This window comes from Eleginops maclovinus, chromosome 13 (genome assembly GCF_036324505.1).
Source record: "Eleginops maclovinus isolate JMC-PN-2008 ecotype Puerto Natales chromosome 13, JC_Emac_rtc_rv5, whole genome shotgun sequence".
Lineage (NCBI taxonomy): Eukaryota > Metazoa > Chordata > Actinopteri > Perciformes > Eleginopidae > Eleginops > Eleginops maclovinus.
In genome coordinates, this window is record NC_086361.1 from 5,797,285 (window position 1) to 5,818,133 (window position 20,849).

General features: G+C 38.4%; 1 protein-coding gene across 1 annotated transcript in view; it reads left to right on the forward strand.

Moving 5' to 3' along the window:
* The first annotated feature begins 2,223 nt into the window (after window positions 1–2,223).
* LOC134875235 (uncharacterized) overlaps window positions 2,224–20,849 on the forward strand; it is a 30,715-nt gene continuing 12,089 nt past the window's right edge. Inside the window, exons 1-18 of the mRNA XM_063899710.1 lie at window positions 2,224–2,264; window positions 3,081–3,204; window positions 3,918–4,077; window positions 4,210–4,402; window positions 6,620–6,688; window positions 7,089–7,160; window positions 7,386–9,291; window positions 9,387–9,479; window positions 9,565–9,672; window positions 9,830–9,986; window positions 10,328–10,520; window positions 11,022–11,090; window positions 11,815–13,606; window positions 14,257–14,337; window positions 15,034–15,474; window positions 15,814–15,887; window positions 16,229–16,378; window positions 20,601–20,761. Coding sequence (XP_063755780.1) covers window positions 3,096–3,204; window positions 3,918–4,077; window positions 4,210–4,402; window positions 6,620–6,688; window positions 7,089–7,160; window positions 7,386–9,291; window positions 9,387–9,479; window positions 9,565–9,672; window positions 9,830–9,986; window positions 10,328–10,520; window positions 11,022–11,090; window positions 11,815–13,606; window positions 14,257–14,337; window positions 15,034–15,474; window positions 15,814–15,887; window positions 16,229–16,378; window positions 20,601–20,761 — 5,828 coding nt within the window. The 5' untranslated portion in view covers window positions 2,224–2,264; window positions 3,081–3,095. The remainder of the gene's footprint in view (window positions 2,265–3,080; window positions 3,205–3,917; window positions 4,078–4,209; window positions 4,403–6,619; window positions 6,689–7,088; window positions 7,161–7,385; window positions 9,292–9,386; window positions 9,480–9,564; window positions 9,673–9,829; window positions 9,987–10,327; window positions 10,521–11,021; window positions 11,091–11,814; window positions 13,607–14,256; window positions 14,338–15,033; window positions 15,475–15,813; window positions 15,888–16,228; window positions 16,379–20,600; window positions 20,762–20,849) is intronic.

Sequence of the window (20,849 nt, forward strand, 5' to 3'; positions counted from 1 at the left end):
CGTCATTACAAAATAAATGACCCAGAATTGTACTTTATAAACTCTGAATCTTGGGGTGCTTGAAAAAATACACACTGGCTCAGCCGGCCAGGTGAAATAGATATTTATTAAAATGTCACTACTTATTTCAATAAATCACTATCTGAGGATAGTAAGCAAACATAAAACTGCCTGTATCTAGCGAGCCATTGAAGCCCATGAAGAATTGATCCTTCTGCAAATCTTTTCAATCTTCTGTATTAATAAAGTTGCCAATTGTCTTAAAATTAAAATAAATTCTTCATTTCCAGTATTATAATATTATATATAATAGATGTAAAAGTGGGTTAATTGCCATGAAGGGTATTTGATATAGTTTACATGCAATTTAAACTTTTTTAGGTAGAAAATCTTCTACTGACTAAACATTTTTAAATAATTCACTATAATTTAGAAAGGTTTTTGTGAGAAATGATTTCGAAAGTAGACTTTTTTTCCATTTTATATTAAATTTGAATTGAATTATTAATTTATACTTTTTATCTATGAATCCATTTATTTTATTGTATTTCATTGAGGCTGGGAAAGATATCCAGCACATACAAACATGCAAATATTAATACAAGTAAGTTTAAGTATACCATGAAAAAGTATATTCACTACTTTTAATAGGACGATGTGGATTTATTTTCTCTGACTTGTAATTACTCTATTAAAAAAATCTATAATTTAGCCCTGGCCTTCTCTCACAAAAAAACCCTTTTGTTGATTTGGACACATTTCTATGAGGCTCCATTGACTGACATGCAATCACTGAGGCAAATGGAAAGATGAGGCTGATGAATCTGCGAGGAATAAACTAGGGGCAGATAAATATCTTATCACTTAAGACAGCAGCATCATAGAGGCCAACAAGAGTGACAAGGGTGTGTCACTGCTGAAGGATAATTGTGAGCAGCTATCCAGGCCAGTCTAGACATTCCAAGGGGTAAAAATGCTGCTGCTGGAGTACTGACAGGAAGCAGTGCTGATGTCATGTCTTCATATCCTCTTAAAATACTCTGTCCAACAATATAACTCTCATGAAGAAATGTTTTTTAACACTTATTAAAAATAGCATGCAAAAACATGCATTCTTGTATTCAGGAGGAGACTTTGGCAGAGGATTATTCAAAAAGTACACAGTAAAAGTACTCCATAGTACTTGTGGGAGTAGTTTCACTGGAACTGAGTCCAACAGTATCAGTCTCATGAAGAACTTATGGCAAAAACATTTTTATCCCTCATCAAACTTGATTTTGTTCTCAGGAGGTGGCTTTGACAGAGTAATTCTAAAAATAAATACACAGTAAAAGCACTTCAGTGTATTGTTGGTAGCAGGTTTACTTTTACCAAGTCAAATAGTATTCAGTATCAGAATCAGAAATACTTCATTTATCCCAAATTACATAAAAACTGCAATACAATATGAAACATAGCATTTTAAAAAAATAGAAATAAGAAATATACAGATAGTAAATATTGCAATGTAATGGAATATTAAATGAAAATCTAATATAAGTGTACAGTGTAAAGAGTGCATGTTAAGTTAACACAGAGGCTATGGAGCAGTGAGTTGTCTGCCAGCTAGAGGGGAATTATTGTAAAGTGTTATGTCAGTAGGCAGGAATGTTCTCCTGTACCTGTCCCTGTGACAGCGGAGCTGGAGCAGTCTGTTGGAGATGGAGCTCCGCTGTCTGTCCAGCTGCAGGTGGAGAGGGTGGGTGGGTTATCACACAGTTTGTGCAGAGTCCTCCTCTCCACCACAGCCTCAAAAGGGTGCAGTTTGATGCCGATGACAGCAAACTGGGGGGCAGCATCAGAGGCTGGGCCAATTAATTTCATTAAGAACAAATGGAACAAATAAATAATATTTGTATCGCAGCACTTTATTCCAAAAAATGAGGAGCTGCTGATTTGACCAAGCAAACGCTAGAGACGGCTGGCTTGACCTCAGTCAGGATCGCTGTATAATTCAAATCTCCTAACAACGCTGTCCATTTTACACATAGCCATTCTCCTCTTAGCGGCTTATTAGATGTACAGCCCTCAATAACATTCGTTGTCTGGGCTCAATTAAATTCACCTCGTTTTCCCTTGTTTATAATATTATCATCGTTCCTTCAACCGGATACTGTAGTGCTTCAATGTACGCGTATTTTAGCATGCGGGTGCTTTTGTTTTGAAAGGACTTCCGAGAGTTTCGTCCCACCCCTCGCTCCAAGGACCATTGACTATTTAGAAAGGTAAAACGCAAAAACGAAAAAAACCCTCAGAAGCTCTTGCGTTTACTAGTGCAAGAAAGAAAAACAAATGGTCCGACGATACATGGATTAACAGCAAACGCTATGACATGTTTTGTTTCCGTGGGTCCTCATAAACCACACACACCAGTGATGTCTTGTGTTGGTAATCCTCACGGTGCTTGATACACCCACGGCAGCTGACTGGCTGCTTTTTAGAGCCTTCCCGTGACGTTACAGTCGGGGAAGCAGCCGCTCGCCGTAGATGTCGGACCTTCATCGTCACGTGGTCTAGGAAAAAAGACGTCAGGGGAAAGATGGCTGCTACTTTGTTAGCTACTTCTTTAGCCCTTATTGCTTCTACTATGGGATATTGAAGCAAAGGTAAACGTGTTTTAAGATATATTTACTGAAAATACATCTATTGAAGTCAAAATCAGCGGGCAATCTGTTGGAAAACCAATACTAGCTTACTCTCCACTTGCTAGTTAGTGTTAGCATGCTAGCAAAACATGTGCAAGGTAGAAAACAAACCACTGTCAGATACAACTTTTAAAATTCAAATAACTAGTTGAATAAAACGGCATTATACAGAGATTAACAGGATACTTAGCCAGGTGGCCAGTCTCTTTTTCTCTGCTCACCTTTCAGACTGCCTTTATTTTTATTAGAGACACAGGATATCTAAACAATGTGAAACAATGCTTATCGAGTTGCAGTGTTGTATTTGTTGAACATAAAACAAAACAAATTATATATTTATGGATAACTATGCTAAGCAGATCTCATACAATTCCGAACCTAATATCTTTATTTTAGGAACATATTCCTGTCATGGAGAAGAAAAGACGCCAACTGACTCCAGAGCAAGATGCCCTGGAGTACATGCTTGCATGTAGAGACAAACCCTTCCTGGAGGAAAAGTTTATCAACTCCTTTAAAGGTAAGCGGTACATTTCTGATAGGAGTCACTCCTTTGTTACATTAGATTTAATTTGGCGGACGCGTTTATCCAAAGCAACTTACAATAAGTACAAAAACCATAGAGATTGAAACTCCGAATAACAACGAAAGTGCAGTTAATTAACTTCAAGCAGGTCATATCATTGTAACTACTGTGGAATGTGTTACACGACGTAAAGGGGCGACTGTGGCTGCGATGTAGTGGGATCGTCTTTCAACCAGAAGGTTGTGTGTTCGATCTCAGCCCTGGCAGTCAACCTGTCGATGTATCCTAAAAGCACATGAAGGTATTTCTGGTGCCTCATTAACTCATTGTGTTGGAAAGAGTTGAAATGACATGAAGTCCTTTGAGGAAAGATGTGCAAATCTCACATTTATAAATACACTAGGAGTGAAAGAACTCTGGTCATCACAGACTATTGTCAACTTAAATATGCCCAAATATTTTCCCTTGTAACTGTACGTTTGTTCTTTAGGATTAAAATTAAGACGTCCTTGGACATTGTACGATCAGTGAAAAATGTAACATTTCTGTATGGTTCTTTTCTCTTTTTCCACCTGTAACTTCGTTGTCCAAAGAAGTTTTGTCTCTCGTTGTGATAATATATTTGGTAAAAGTAAAACAATGATGTGGTTAATATCCAGATTCAACATTACTAGACTAATGTTTTCATGTTAATTTCTGCTTCATAGGGAAAGGAGTGTTTACCAGCAGAGCCATTGAACCATCCGCCTTTGTGGTTGAATATCGGGGGAACATCTTCTCTCCAAAACACACAACGCGTAGGAAGAAATGGGGCGATAATCTGAACAAATATTTCTTCGAGTTTTCATGGAAAGGAGCACAGTGGTGGTAAGTTATGTCAGAAAGAGACATGGTTAGGTTATCTATCGTGTTTAAAAAAAAGAAAACAACATGGTAAAGTGCAGTCATTTAGAATTTTCTTTTTGTTGTTTCATAGAAGTTTTTTTTTTCTTTTTGCAGCGTTGATGCCTCAAAGGATGACGGGACCCTTGGAAGGCTTGTGAATGACGATCACATAAGTCCCAACTGTGAAATGAAGAAAATGTTCTCTGAGGGAAAACCACACTTGTGCCTGTTTGCTGTAACAAAAATATCTCCAGGTGAGGAGATAACTTACAACTACGGGGACTCGTCGTACCCATGGCGATCAACGGTAAGTTTGTATTAGAGAAGAAGCATGGATTTTGATCTTTTTATACGAATTACAGACACATTAAAACTAGTTCAGTCTTAACAGTCTTGCATACATTTCTTTAAAGTTATATAACATTAAGATTTTGTTGAAAATGTTTATGAGAAGAGATGATCTAATAGCAGCAATCGGTTGCAATGCTAATTTTTTGTTCTGCAGTGGAACTATCATCATACAATAATGTTATTTTATTTTATACACATACAGACAATCTCATACAGTATCTGTTCAAAGTTCAAGGTTAGTTTATTTGTATAGCACATTTTAAGACACAGTGCTTCAAAGTGCTTTACAGTACATAGGCATTAACACATAATAATTAAAAACAAAAAAAGACAATTCATAAAAGGGATAAAAGAATGGTTGCAGCTAAAAGTGCAATGATAAGGCACGGTAATACGATCTCAGGATAGGCAGCATTAAAAAGAAAGGTTTTTAACCTTGATTTATTAGAACCCAGGGGGTTATGTGGTCAATTATTTTAGTTCTGGTGAGGACTCTGGCGGCTACGTTCTGGATGAGTTGTAGTTTTCTTATTGATTTTATTGAGACCTGTTGACAACGTTTACAGTCATCAGGTCTGCTAAAAACAAACTCATCGAGGTTGTGTTGGGTCACAAGTGTTTTGAGACTGGTAATATTTTTCAGTTGGTAAAATGCTGATTTTGTGATTCCTCATTCATTTATACCAATATGAAAATAAAATGGTCTTTTGGACAAATAGACTTTTTTTCTGATGACAGCTGTTTTTTTATGTCCATTTATTCTGAATAATCAAGCAAATGTGCTCAGTTGAATCTACAGTCATTATTGGGCTTAAAGGCCACACTAATCTTTTTAGTATTACACTCTTTGAAGGTATAGATTTCAGTTGTGATTATGTAGGATTGTCGAAATCTTGTGTGATCCAAACATTCCCAATAACTCCACAGAGTTGTTAAGTCCAAAAGTCAAAGTTTATAAATAAAAGATCGATGTAATCTTTTTATAAATGCCTAACAATATTTTTATCAAAGAAAATATTATGCTTCAAAACCATATTAGTTGGTGTTTACCTTTTCAAACACTTCATATATTCATAAGTTAAGCTTCATTTTATTAAAAAAGACGTGTTAATTTAGTCCAAGAAGCACTTTTTTCTATTATTGGAGGACTTAAAAAACATTTTTTAGGTTAATCATAATAGAGCGCCACAGGGATGATATATTTTTGTAGGCCGACCTGGAAGTAAGCTGCACATGGGTTCCCTCGACCACAAAGCCATGCAATTTCTCCATAGGGTTTTGGAATATTGTGAAAAATAAGATCTGTGGAAAACCAACCTGTTTGATGAATGCATGATAATCTCCACATGTCTACCTTACTTTTATAATTTTCGAAGCAGAAATGTAATCGCCAGAAGCAAAATGCTAACGTTATGCTATAAACAAACTACAGACCAGTACAGCAGAGTCGCAGGACTTCAATGTCAAGCCAACTTAAGATCGTTTCAACAGATTTTTTAGCCACACTGAATTGAACTAGAAGTATTTCAAGCAGAACAGGGGAAAACAAACTTAGCGGGAGTGTTTACGTGTTCGGCGTAATGACGTACAATGTTCTCAACAACTTCTGTAGTCCTATTCAGTCACTTGTTAACAAACATAGCTTTTCAGACATGTAAACTCTTCAAAAATCCCCACTTGGGGAGGGGGGGGTCACAGCTGATGTATTAAATGTCGTAGAACAAAATATGATCCGTCTCAACCACTAAATTTGTGTCTACCTTATTTTGAGCTATCTTCCAAAATCCTATGGAGAAATTGTATTGACTCTGAGACAAGGGAACCGGAAGTTCTAAAATGCTAACTTACTTCCGGGTTATAGGACTTGTTCCTGTGGCACTCTATATGCAGATATTTAAAGCTTCATTTGAAAACTTCAATAGAAGCTTTGAATGTAAAAAAAGCAGTTGGTACAGGCATTTTATTTCTTAATGTTCAGAACTTAGGGCCTCCACACATCTTGCCAATACATGGTTTATATTAATCCAGGCATTACACAAAGTGAATCCATTAATTCATGTGTCAAACTTCCACATGACTTTTATATTGCATTCAACCTTGCATGACGAATTTGACTGCATTTCGTTTTTTCATATTTCTTCATGTCTTAACAGTTTTGCACACATTTTTACAGGAATCCTGTGAACAGCATACATCACAAACAGATCTAAATGCTGAAGAATCTTCATCTGAGGATAAAAGCGTAAGTGTTTGATGTATTTTCCTCATAAAACACATGGCAGATGTGGCCAACCGGCAGTGCAAAAAGAAACACAAAGCATCTCAATGCTGATTTGGACGTTTGTTTTCATGGCAAAAGTCAAAGCTTAAATTTTAAAAGTTGAATTGATGCATCCCTAGCGCTTAGTTTTTTCTTCTGATGCCATGGGAAATTGTTGGCTGTGATGACAAAATTAAGGTGGTTGAAGTAAGACTCTAATAAAATCAAAGTGCAATACTGCTTGATCAGGTGTATTTCATATGTCTAGTCTTGTGGTGGTGGTGGTATGAGTGGTCTAGTGCTGAACTATAACTCCAAACCTACAAACCTATGCTGTTATTTTCTGCAGCTGAACTCTTAACCCATTTTTCAACCTATACAGGCGTCCTATGATGGACTGAGTACTTCCTACTCAGGCATTCACGCTACTAAATCAACACCGAAGAATGAAACGGTGTGTGAAAGACCGTTAACAATTAAGACTGTACCACTTGATTATCAACATGTACGCTGCATTCACACACATCTGAAACTGACAGTTAAAAATTAACTTTGGGCCGTGTGTTTTCTTGTCTCAAATCAGTAGATTACATATTTTTCCATGTGTGTTTATGTATATGAGTGTGTGCTTATGTAAGTTATCTACTGTATATTTAAAATGCTTTTACTCTATTTTCAGAATGAGTACCGGTCAGCTTGCAGCTCTGACAATTCCAGCTCTGATGATGATGACTTTGAACTTCCTGACAGTAGAACAAGTCCTAGCAATTACAGTTTTACCAATCAGCTGGATTTCATGGACAATTCACCTTTTGCAGATCTAGACTCTTCTCAGGAGATGATGGGGACCTCTATGCTGCAACCAGACAATGCTTCATGCAGCCATCAGGAAGACAAGTCTGCTTTCAACTCTGAAGAACTCAACTGGAATGGAGACTCTAGACTCAGGAAGGCTAGAGCAAAGCCCAAAAGATGTTCTAGTCTCAATCAAAACTATTGTTATGTCTGCGGGAAAGGTCAAACTAAAATTGCTCGTCATCTCATAAAGCATGCCAAGGAAGTTCCTGAAATCGCTGAAGCTAAGTCATTACCAAAAACCTCCAAGGAACGAAAAAAGCTATTCGATGAGTTTCGTAACAAGGGAAATTACCGACATAACCAAGTGGTGTTGAAGAACAACAGTGGAGAGTTGAAAGCGAAAAGACGACCTAACACCAGTGCGATCTCTTCTAAATCCCATGTGCACTGTATTCATTGTAAAGGCATGTATTTACGTAAGGACTTGTGGAGGCACGTATTCAGATGTCCTTCTAGGACAACGCCGTATTCTGCAAAGGACGGCAAGGCTAAAGTCTTAATTGAAACTGCTCTTTCAGAGTCACCATTTTCCAAAGAAATGACACCTGATGTGTGGAAGTTGCTTTCAACTATGAAACATGATGAGATTTCATCTGCAGTTATAAATGATTTTCTTCTTATACAACTGGCTCAGAATCTGATCAAGAAGCATGGCAATAACTTAAAGGGATATGAGAAGATTAGAAACACTCTGCGTGAAATGGGAAGACTTTTGTTGGCACTGTTTGAAATGTCGATATTAAGCTTTGAGGAGGCTATCAAACCCAAACATTTTTACAAAGTTGTAGAGGCTGTCAAAGACCTCGCTGGATTTGATAAAAAGATGCAGAGCTATAACATACCAACCCTTCCTTTGAAGATTGGAGGTTCGCTGAAAAAAATCTGTGCTGTTGTCCTCACTGGAGGTCATAGTAATGAGCAGATGTTGAAGGACGCAAATGCATTCTTGAAACTGTTTGAAAATGAATGGTCTGAACTTGTCAACCAAACAGCCCGACCTTCGTCGGGTGGACGTAAAAGAAACAATGCGTCTACCATACCTTTCACACAAGATGTGCAGATGTTCTACCTGTACCTAGAAACAACATCAGCATCTGCCATCGAAAGCATAGAAAAGTATGAAAGCCCACAGGTTTACAATGCACTTTGCAGAGTTACCCTCGCACAAGCATCAGTCTTAAGCAAATGTGCACCCGAGATTTCAAAAATGACACTGGAGACATTCCAGGAAAGAGAAAACTCTACCCAAGGGTTGTCCAAACACTTCATCAGGATAAATGTTCGAAACAGGAGAGGCAAAAATGTTGCTGCCTCGTTGACGTCTGAAATGGTCAGTGCAATAAATCTGCTTGTGAGCAAGAGGAAAGCATGTGGCGTACACAAAGACAATCCTTTCGTGTTTGCAAAGCCTGATTCTTCCCCCACAAGCACCCACTACGGAAAGAGCTGCGTGAATTTCTTTTCAGGTCTGTGTGGTGCCAAGTACCCAATACATCTCAGGTCGTTACATCTTCACATGCACCTTGCAAGAATCTTCCAGATTCTCAACCTGGAGAGCGAAGAGCTAAATCACCTGTCTAAACTGTTGGGTCATGACATCCGGGCCGACAGGGACTATTATCGTTCGCCAGAGGCAGCCGTGGAACTTGCAAAAATTGCAAAACTTCTTCTAGCAATGGAAAAGGGTTCTCTTGAAAGTTTCAAAGGAAACGAAATTGAGATTGAAGGTAGGCATCCAGTGTTATACTGTTTGTTCTGCTAGCGGTGGAGAAAAAACACTCTAAATACAAATAACGAATTATATGTTGCCTTTTTATTCAAGATGAATTGGAATCAGATATGGAGCAGGACAGCTCTGAAAGTGATGATGGTGAAGAGCACTTTGAAGAATCAGAAGTTTTCCTTCAGAAGAGGGGTATGTTGTAGAATGTGTCTGTTATATTCATACTTTCATCTCTGAAATAACACCAAAATTCATAAACCCATACTATCGTTTCTAGATGCTGCTGAACAACAAGGCCTGACTCCTGAGCAAGATGCCCTTGAGCACATAAAGACTTGCAGAGACAAACCCTTCCTGGAGGAACGGCTTATTGACCCTATTAAAGGTTTGTTTTATTTATTCTTTTTTGCTAACCCTGCAAATGGGTAGTCCTAAAAGCAGACCGGTGCACAAGAGGATGAGTTCTGCACAATAACTCTTACTGAAATTGTTGATCAATAATTGGACGTGATCTGAAGTTTATTTTAGTCTTGCTTTTATAGGGAGGGGTGTGTTTACAAATGAAGCCATTGAACCATCCACCTTTGTTGTTGAGTATCGTGGGAACATCTCCCATCGCAAAGAATCCAGGAAAGAAAAGTGTGGGGACACTTTGAAAAACTATTTGTTTGACTTCTCCTGGATGGGAAGAGACTGGCGGTGAGTTTTCTTTTTCAGGCTCGTTATCAAATCAAGTTAAACGTTGATTTTGAACAACGTGTGTGTGTGTGTGTGTGTGTGTAGTACATTTACACAAGATATTTCAACATCAGTATCCCTTGGCAGTGTACATTTGAAATAGTTAATTAGGTAGAATTTAAGAGGATGTTAAAAATGGCTTATTTCACCTGCAAAACTGAGTTGTTGGAGTGCAGCAGGTGTACGTTGCTAATCATAAAATAATAAAGTATCTAACAATCTGTCACCAAATTCCAGCTCAATGTTGTACAAAATATATTTTGTCTGTGGTTTTAGTCTCATCAAAATATTTTTCTTTCTAGCATTCAAGCTTCAAATGAAGATGGTACCCTCGGGAGACTTGTGAATGACGATCATATAAGTCCAAGCTGTGAAATGAAGAAAATTGTCTATGAGGGAAAACCACACCTTTGCCTGTTCGCAGTGACAGCAGTATCTCCAGGCGAGGAGATAACTTTCAATTATGGAGACTCCGCTTACCCGTGGCGCCCAAGAGTAAGTTTATAATCTATGTTGATGCCTCCACAGCGGTGACAGCCTAGGAGGAAGGCATTATGAATTGAGGTTGTCCGTATATTGTTCATCCGTTGTGTAATAGGTCGCCATTGTCAATATGTGTGTCTGCGTTTTGTATTTGTTCATACAGTGTATGACAGTATATATTTGAATGTTTATTATGTTTGTATTTGTATATGTATGCGGAACTGCAGGACGGAGTCCAGAACAAATTTCCTTACGGGGAAAATAAAGTATATCGTATCATATCTTCGTGAACACTATATCTCAGGTGCACCTGGAGGGATATTAAACACATGTTGCGTGATCTGACAAATGAACTGATTAACATTTTGGGGTCTAAGGTTATTGTGACCTCACAAAACATGTTTTAGAACATAATTCAAGAATCATATGCCAATCAGGACAATTTTACACCAATGTCTAACAGAATAAAACTTGAGACCCTGCATGACGAAATACATTTCCAAATTTTTGCAGGAATCCAGTGAACAGAATACATCACAATCCGATGTAAATGCTGACGATTCTTCATCTGAGGATAAAAGTGTAAGTGTTTGATGTATTTTTAACACATGGCAGATGTGGACAACCGGCGGTACAAAAAAACACAAAGCATCTCATTGCTGATTTGGACATTCATTTTCATGGCAAAAGTCAAAGCTTTCATATCATGGCAGGATTGTGCATATCCAGCGAATTCTTCAAAGAATCTGCAGTTGAGTTTGCTTGCTGCTGTTGTCTGAGTGAGATCACAAATAACTAAAGCAATATTTAGCCTGTGCAACAAAAAACCACACAAAGAGAAAACAACTGCTACTAATGTTCAGTTGATGCATCCCAAGTGCTTGGTTTTTTCTTCTGCAAGTTTCTGATGCCTTGGGAGACTGTTGGCCATGATTGCAAAAGTCATGGGGTTGAATTAAGACTCTAATATAATCAAAGTGCAATACTGCTTGTTCAGGTGTATTTCATCTGTCTAGTCTTGCAGTGGTGATATGAATGAGTGCTGTAGTGCTAAACTATAACTCCAAACCTATGCTGTTATTTGCTGCAGTTGAACTCTTGTTAACCCATTTTTATCAAGCATAAATCTGTCTTCAAATTACACAATAAAAAGCAGCACAAAAACATCTTAGATTGCTCCAGTTTATTTCAAAGAGAAAAGGAAAACAAAACAAGTGAAACAGTGTTAAAACTAGAATATATGAGCCAGGGGGTGTACTCTTATTGCATACTGGGGTAGTAATAAATGTGTTTTTAATATTTGCAGGCTGAGGATTCAGCAGGATCCTTCGGTTCTGCAGCTTCCTGCTGTGATGAAGAATACGTGCCTTCTTCTAAAAAGGACAGCTTTAAAGAACACATTGATGCCCCACGCACTAGAGAGAAGGACAACAGTGATTCAAGCTCTGATGAAGAGCTCAAAGACCCCTCATTCACCAAAAAGAACTATTGTTACGTTTGCGGGGCAGCTCAGACTAAAATTTCTCGTCACCTTTTTACCCATAGAAATGAAGAGCCTAATATAGCTGCTGTGTTAAAACTACGCCGAAATTCGAAAGAACGAAAAGCTTTACTGAATGAGTTACGTGAAAGAGGAAATACCAAACACAATGAAGAGGTTTTGAAGACTCGTTGTGGAGAACTTAAAGTGAAAAGGAGACCAAGCGTGCCCACTCCTACTCAAACTGTTGCAGCCTGTTCGTACTGTAAGAACATATTCGTTCGTGAGAAACTAAGGCGACATATCCGCAAATGTTCTGCAAAGAAGTTCTCAGAACCTCAGATAGGTAAAAGGACCCGAGTTTCAGCTGCTGCAGTGTCAACAGACCACAAACAAATCTCATCAGCTGTGAGGGAGTTGTTAAAAACCCTGAGGAGGGATGACATTTCATATGAGATCTGGAATAGTCCCTTAATACTGCAGCTAGCACAGTTTATCTACCCCAGGAAAGAAACAACAGCAAAAACATACAGTCATGTCAAACTGAAGCTGAGGCAAGTAGGACGACTCCTGTTAGTATTGAAGAAAAAGTCAATATGTAGCTTAGAAGATGCTACTAAACCACAAAACTTCAGCAAAGTTGTTGAAGTAGTGAGAGAGCTCTGTGGCTTCAATGAAGAAACCAAATCCTGTGAAAAACCAAGTCTCATGATGGAATTAGGAAATTCGCTGAAGAAAATTGCTGACATCAGCTTTGCCACAGCTTGGAAAGAGAATTCAGATACAGTGAAGATCCTAGAAGCACAGAAATTTATACAATTGTGCGAGAAAGAATGGAACTTTGTACCACTGAAATCAGGTGCAGACCAAATACCAACAATACCATTCGTACATGACGTGCAGCTTTTCCATCAGTGGATACAGAAGACAGCAGCTTTTGCGGTTCAAAGCCTGACAATGCACGAAAGCTCTCCGGTCTACACTGCCCTTATGAAGGTGACATGTGCAGAAGTGACAGTCTTAAACAAAAATATGCCAGTAGTTTCAAAAGCAACGCTCAAGTCCTTCATTGAACGGGACCAGACAGATCTTCATAAAGACGATGCTGCTAGCCAATCAGAGTTTGAGAGAATGGTGTCCAACCACACTGTGGAAATCAACGTTAAGACCATTGGTGGCCAAAAAGTTACCGCTACATTGACCCCTAAATTGATCACTGCACTAACCCTGCTTGAGAAAAAGAGAGAGGCATGTGGTGTACATTCAAAAAATCCCTTTTTATTTGCAAGATCGGATGGCTCAGATAAAAGCTTCTACCAGGGACATCGACTCTTCACCAATTTTGCAGCTCGCTGTGGTGCAAAGAACTCTACAAACCTCCGCTTTACGCTTCTTCATAAACATATTGCCAAAGTTTTCCAGATTGTCAGCCTCACGAATGACAAGGTTGATCAGCTAGCCAAACTCTTGGGCCGCGACATTCCGACTGACAGAGAGTACTATCAGACGCCAGAGGCCGCTGCTGACATTGCTAAAATCTCAGTGCTCCTTTCAGCAATGGAGGATGGATCTCTTCAAAGATATGAAGGCAAATCGCTCAAGGAAATTGACATTCCAGGTATGTGTTCAGTTTATTACTTAAAGACGCCTTATTATGCTTTTTCTAGTTTTCCCGTTCCTGTAGTGTGTTATATAGGTTTTTGTTCATGTAAATGGGTTGCAAAAGCCAAAAAGCCAAATTCCCTCCAGACGGAGTTTCTCTCCCACACACTCTCTCCTGCTTGAAACGCCTCCATTGGACTCCTTTGTTTACTTCGATAAAATAGTGACATCACTGTGTAACACTTGCGCTTCTATTGGCTAGCGGTCCAACACATTTGACCTAATAGGCTAAGAGGGGGGACATTTATAACACGTTTCTAAGCAGTTGATCAATCACAACAGAGCAGGCCAGATAAACAATCAGAGCAGACTGGGATCTAGTTTCAGACAGAGGGTGAAAATAGGTGCTGCAGCAGAGGCAGTATGAGAAAAATAAAGACTTTTTTGAACAATAAAGCATGGAGACATGTCAATAAAGGCACAAAATACAAATATCAACCTAAATGTGTCCTCTTGGAAGGTGTTTTTAAATAATACAATCGCTATATTCTCATTGAGTGTTAATAAAAAAATGCTGGATAGATTTTGTTCCTCAACATTTTCCAATTGTTGTTTTTGTCTTTTTCTTTATATATTGAACAATATATATATTGTATTCCTTTGCAGATAAATTGGAGCTGGACAGCTGCAAAAAAAATGAAGCTGAGGAGGTCAATGAAGAATCAGAAAGTTCTCTTCTGCTGAGAAGTACGTAGTACACACAAACTCTCCTACTGTTAACTCCAATACACATCTGTAATTCAGAATAGTTTTTCCATGCAAACGTTTTCTGTGGCATTGAAGCTGTTAAAAAGCGTCATTATAATAGCATTAACTGGCACAAGATTACCTTCAATAAACCGCTGCATTTTGAGCGGCTAGTTGTTTTAGCTTAACAACGTATTTGGATACGTTTGAATAAGGGTTTTTGATACAGCAATATATTAAACGTGAAAGAGGGGTTTATCATTTATATTGGAGTTGGGTGACTTTGTCTTGCAAATTTATCATATTTTCCTTTTTAAACGACAATCATTATGCAAAAGTATAAGCTTAGATTGAATTTAGAAACACAGTTTTGTTGCCATAATTCATGAGAAATTCAAATGAATTACATTTATTGCATCAATATACTGTATACTACATTGTTTTAATTGCCCACAAGTGAAATGGGGTCTCCAATTCTTATGAATTTCAAACAATTTATATGTAGTTTCACTTACCTTTTTTCCATGACTTTTGGTTACAGCCTGTTGCACTGAGGAGTGCAGATTTATCATTTTATTCAGGATATGGAATACTGAATGTGTCATTTTTTTTCTTTTCCTGATGAGAGCATGCTTCGTTCTAGGACAGGAAGAAATATAAAAGTGTTCATAATGTTCTCAAATGTATCTTCTCTAGGTCTTCCCTTTTCAAGAGGCTCTTCGGAAACCAAAAAAGTTCCTTTCTCGAGGAAATGTAGGCGAGCGCCGAAAAAGTGTCAGGACAGTGATTCTTCTGAGCTGAGCGATGCTGAAAATGAAGAGGTGAACACAGCGAAGGATGACTGGTCAGAGAAGATGTGTGAGAGCTCTGCTGTCATCACGCCTGAGAAAACCGTGTCTCCTACACGCATGTCTTTCAGTGATGGTGATGATGACATGAATGTGGACTTTGACATGGACACAGATGAGGACACAGTCAAAAATGAGGAAAATTATGAAGAACGTGAAACGACGCCTTTGATACCAGATGTGACAGAGCAGGACAATGACAGCGGTGAGCTTGAAGAGACACTGGACAGTGAAAGAGGAAACATCATGGATGTGGATAGCAGGAGTTCCCTTCACTTCATAAATGCAGGTAAAATGTAAACAGAGATCTCTAAGGCCACCAGAGTCGTTAGGAAGTACACATCATCTAGGAACCATTAATGTCCAGACCAAATGTTGTGCCTATTCATCTAAACATTAGTTCCAATAAAGTCCAAGGATAAGAAAAGGGATTGCAATTTATCCTTATGACGTCTTGTGTTATGGCATCCGTCCAGTACTTTTTGAAATATTTCTCTCAAAACATAAAAGTCCATTACCAAAGTGAGTATGGTTCATCCTCTGGGGACCATGCAGGTCTGTAAGGAAGCATGTGGACTGTATAACGTAAAAGTTGTTTTACAACTTCTTTGATTTCTTTTTTTTATAGAAAAGAAGAAGAAATTATTGGATGCATTCGCTGGAATGAAAGAAGTGAAGATATTAATCCCCAAACTTGACATTGTGAGTATCCACTTTTTTTCATTTTCATTCTCAAACCTGGTTAGAAGTATGAGTTAAATACATTATTACTACAATACTAATACATCAAATGCATTCTTTATACACGCGATGTCCTCCACATCATCCTTTCTGTATCATGACTTTCTATTTTACACCCATGGCTGGGTGTAGATTGCTAAAACTGTAGCCTACTGTATGCAGTGAGAAATTATGAATGACATATTTGAAAAGTCTAATAAAGACCTTATATTTTCTTTGTATATTCTTTTGTAATCATTTGCATAACAAGAGCCACAATTTCCCCATTTGGCAATAATGTTATTTGTTGTTTTTGGTCCTAGGAAAAGTTTCAGACTTCAGTCCACATTTCCCAATTCCCATCGGAGTGTAACTCCATCAAATCACCAGTGAAAGATACGTCCATCCATGAGGAAAACAAGCAAATAAAATCTACATCCAAAAACGTCAGGGACAAGCCGAGCATTGCAAAGGTAAACGCATATATAAGTATAATAGTGTTTTTTAAACCACAATCAGGATAACCATCAAATCATTTTAAAGATGAAAGCTGAGTACTTGCCATCTACAATCAAAGCAGATGTTCTTTGTGGCTTCATTCAGAACTAGTATGACCCAGTCAAAATGTACATCATTTCCTTTATGCAATCTTCAGAGGAAAATAAATATTTTTTTAAAATATTGAATTTATTAATTTTCTTGTTTGTAAGCAAAGGACATTTGTAAAAGTGCAAAAATTGGGAACTTTCCTCAATTGTATCAATAATGTACAGGTTAATCCTAAATAGTATTCCAGATACGTTTCTATATTGTATCAAGTTAATGCAGTTCTATCTTAAATGCCCGGTATTTTGTTATACTTTTACTTTATTAGCATTTGTGTATTTAATACGGTGGCCCTGAAGTGCAAGTCAAAACAACATTTCACAAAACACAACGACATTTCACAAAACACAACATTGAAAAAATTACGGAAAGCACTTCTTGTTTGCGATTGGACAGAACCAGCCGGAGAAACACTGCTGTGATTGGTTGTTTCGCTGCCAGTCAAGAAACTACGCTTCGTGATTGGTCAGGTACGCGGAACTCTAGAATCTTTTTTTCCAGCGTGGTTTCGGTCTTACACATGTTTTGACTCCGTTAGATTTTGTGCTGGATATGCCCTTATCGTTACCTGTCTTAACCTTCCGTCTTAAAAGAGCTACAGGTGTTCAAGCGGCTGGAAAGTGATGTATTGTCCGCGTTGTGGGAAAGAATTACAGTCACTTTCACATGTTTGCGATTCCTGTGGAGAGTCATTGGCTGTATTAAAGGAAGAGAAGCATGATCAGGACGTCAGTGTCCCAATTCCAGGTAAAATATCAAGTCAAACTGTGTAACAATGCTCTGTAAAACCTTTAAGCCTTTGTTGTGATTCATGTTTGAACCATAGACTGTATAGATAAGGTTTGAACTCGCATAACGTGTGAATGAAAAAAACAACCCAGGATAAGTTCAGCGAGGTTACCATTGTTTTTCTCTGTTTGTGTAACATTAGCTGCGGCCCAAATAATGCCATCCCTGAAAACGTTCCCCGAGTGCAGAAGAAAGAAATCAGAACTGAGGCTTACTTTCCCTTGCAAGAAGAGAAACGTGAAGAAGAAGGAACAGAAAAGCACAGTACAGGTAGGAAATATGGGGGATAAGATGCTGGAAGATCTAGTTTACTAGCAAGATAGAGGGTACCTGTTTTAAGATTTTTGGAAAAAAGCATTATTTTTATCAAAGGGAAAAATGTGTGTTAAAATTACATCATGTATGTGGTTCACTCCAAAACGTCTTGGTCGTGGTCAGCTAAGTTAAAAAAGATGAACTAGCAGATTTAGTTAAGAAGTTGTTGAATTTAGTCTTAGTCTGGTCCTCTTTTACTTGGAAGGGGTTATTAAAGCACAAAAAATAATGATTTGTAAGCTTAATCAAGTCTATATTTATAAAGTATTATTATTTTTAACTGTGGACAGCTTTCTAGAAATATTTTAATTAAAATAATGTATTACATCTGTTTGTGCTATGAATTGCTGAACATAGTCATTTTAGCAGTGATTTTGTTATTTGTTATCAGGGAAGAGTCACGGTAGTTCTGACTTGCAAATAAATGCAATGTATCCATGTATATTGTATAGTGTTTTTTTCTAAGCCTTTTCTGCTACACAGGGTCTGAACACTTATGAGGTTTTACAACACATAATGACTTTTATATACATAGTAACTATCCACTGTTAATTGTGTGGTTTCATGTACCCAGTTGATTACACTTAATTTTTTTTGTTGCACAGATAGCTATTGGAATCATGTGTCTTCAAACTGACATCATGAAACCTATCCGAGGGAAAACTCTTCCACTGATTGTGGATCCTGACACTGACGCAGCTGGGATACATCGATTGGCAGTCAAGGAGATGACTGACTTTATTCCGGACTTTGATAAGGGCCCCTATGTCCTCATTTACCCAGACAAATCAGAAGTCATTAACATTCCTGGTACTTCAACGCCATTTACTCTGAGAAAGTATAAAACGGAAATAAGGAAACCCTACACTCGAATTTCTCTCTTTATATGTCTTAAATCACATTATGACAAAGGTAAGTGCTTAGGTTTTTTCAGGCTATGCAGATTTAATTTGTTTAATTTCAGGTTGATTAGCCTTCAACATGTCTCTCACCGGCTGCTTTCCCGTCGGTGAACAACCAGATACATCATACACTGATCAGGAAGTCCACGTGAGATGCAAAAGAGTGACTGAGATTGACCTTGCCGAGACACTGGTATGTATGTATGGATGTTGAAGTTGTTGTTGTTGCATTGCCTGCTAAAAATAGTCACTGATGTCTGGATCACCACATGGATCTTCTGTCTGATGCCCGTCTTGAAAAATGTGGGTTGATGCTTTATCCAGAGCAAAGCCACAGTCTCGTGATCCAAACCTATAAAACAGTTAGTATTATAATGATGCTTGGGAGGAGATGCTTGGCAGCTAAATAGGAGGGTACTGTATCATAACAGCACACTTCTGTTTGTACACATTAGTATTAACTACTATAACAAACAATATACCTGTGAGATAGTGAATACAGCTGATCAGGAATTCCACCCGGACAAGAGGCAAGTTGGGAGGGCCGGATTCTGTGCCTGCTCCAAAGGAGAACACATTCATCCAGGTCTGCCTGAAGAACTGTCATCAAAAAGAACCGTAGAAGGCACGGGTGCCATTGAAGTGTTCATGGTCTCTTAGATCAGCAAATAGATCCATCCAGAACTGAGCCCTTGGGATAAACAAGATGTTTTGTTATACACAAATTACCTTGTACACAAATATGATGTAGACTACTTGTATGTTATTCACATGTGATGCCACTTAACACTCACACCTAACAACATCTGATACATTTAGCTTATTATAGACCTAGGTCAAATTAGCAACTTTGGATTGTTTAACTAATGTATTTTTACAGTCGGGCATTGAGTTGGTAAAACAATATTATTTGATACAGCATCTACAAATATACTAACTCTGGCATTGTGAAACACGAAACAACTCATGTCCATTCTTACTGAAGTGTATTGCTGCCAGACTAGAAAAAGACATAGCCTACATACCTTTGTTTTCTGAAAATTGACCACCAGGACTTGATGCGCTGGTTGCTCATAGAAGACCCAAACATATGGCTTTTGGCACCAGCGTAGTAATCACTGTGGTTTTGACGGAGTACACTGGACAGCAGCCATTGTCCCCTTCTCTGTTCCACAGTCTGTTCGCAGTCTCATGGGAATAACGCCAACATTTCTGATACAGTCAATAAAGTTGTTTTTTATCACTTCTGGGTTCTTGTTTGTTTGTGCACACTTTAGCCACATGATTTTGCGGTAGAACCCGCCTATACAGCCAGATATCCCAATGCCAAACGGTTTTAATTTGTCATATCCATCTATGTGTCACACATAATTTGGACCCATAGAGTGGTACGTGCCTCCGGCAAACCTACGGCGTGTCCGTGACAATGTTCCAAATGGGTTGAGTTCACGAAGCATCCTCATTACTGTCTCCCTTTTAACACAGAGTCCATGTGTCTGCTTTAATGCCAGCCACATAGTTCTAAAGCCAAACATCTGTCCAGGTCCCCGCAGCTCCGTTAAGATGGCCCTGCTGACTTCACTTGTTGACGACTAGTCACCCCTTCTCCTCAGTCTGAACTTTTTGAACCACACTTCCGGGGTTCTACGGGACATGTTAATGTTGTGATGGGTTGACAGCATGTCGAGGATAACTTCATATGTACTTCCCTTGTTAAAATACTCCCTTAAGATGTCCATCTTAAGGGAGTATTTTAGTTTAAAATTGTTGCAGAAACAGCTGAATAGTACTAAACAGGAAATAAAAATACGTAGCGCTGTCGGGTGCTGACCAATCACAAAGCGTCAAACGACCAATCACAGCAGTGTTTCTCCGGCTGCGTCTGTCCAATCGCAAACAAGAACTGCTGTCCCGAAAGCAATACCTTTTCCGTAATTTTTGAAATGTCGTGTTTTGTGAAATGTTGTTTTGACTTGCACTTCAGGGCCACCGTAGTTTAAACCTTGCCCAACAAACTACAGTTAATTAAAACACATACTTTTTGCCATGTTTGCCGTGTTTGCCATGTTCCCTCACATCTCAGGCAACACAGATGAACTGCTCCCAATGCAAGAAAGGCATGATGAAGGGCCAAACGGCTTACCAGAAGAAGGGATTCACCGACGTCTTCTGCTCCAAAAACTGCCTTTTCGAAATGTTTCCTAACAACAAACCTGCCACCAAGACCTGTCACCACTGCCTCAAGTGAGTTTGTTAAAAACATGGCTTGATTGAACAGAAAATGATGTTTTAGTACAAAAAAAAATTCTGTCTGTTTTCCTCGTTGTGCCAG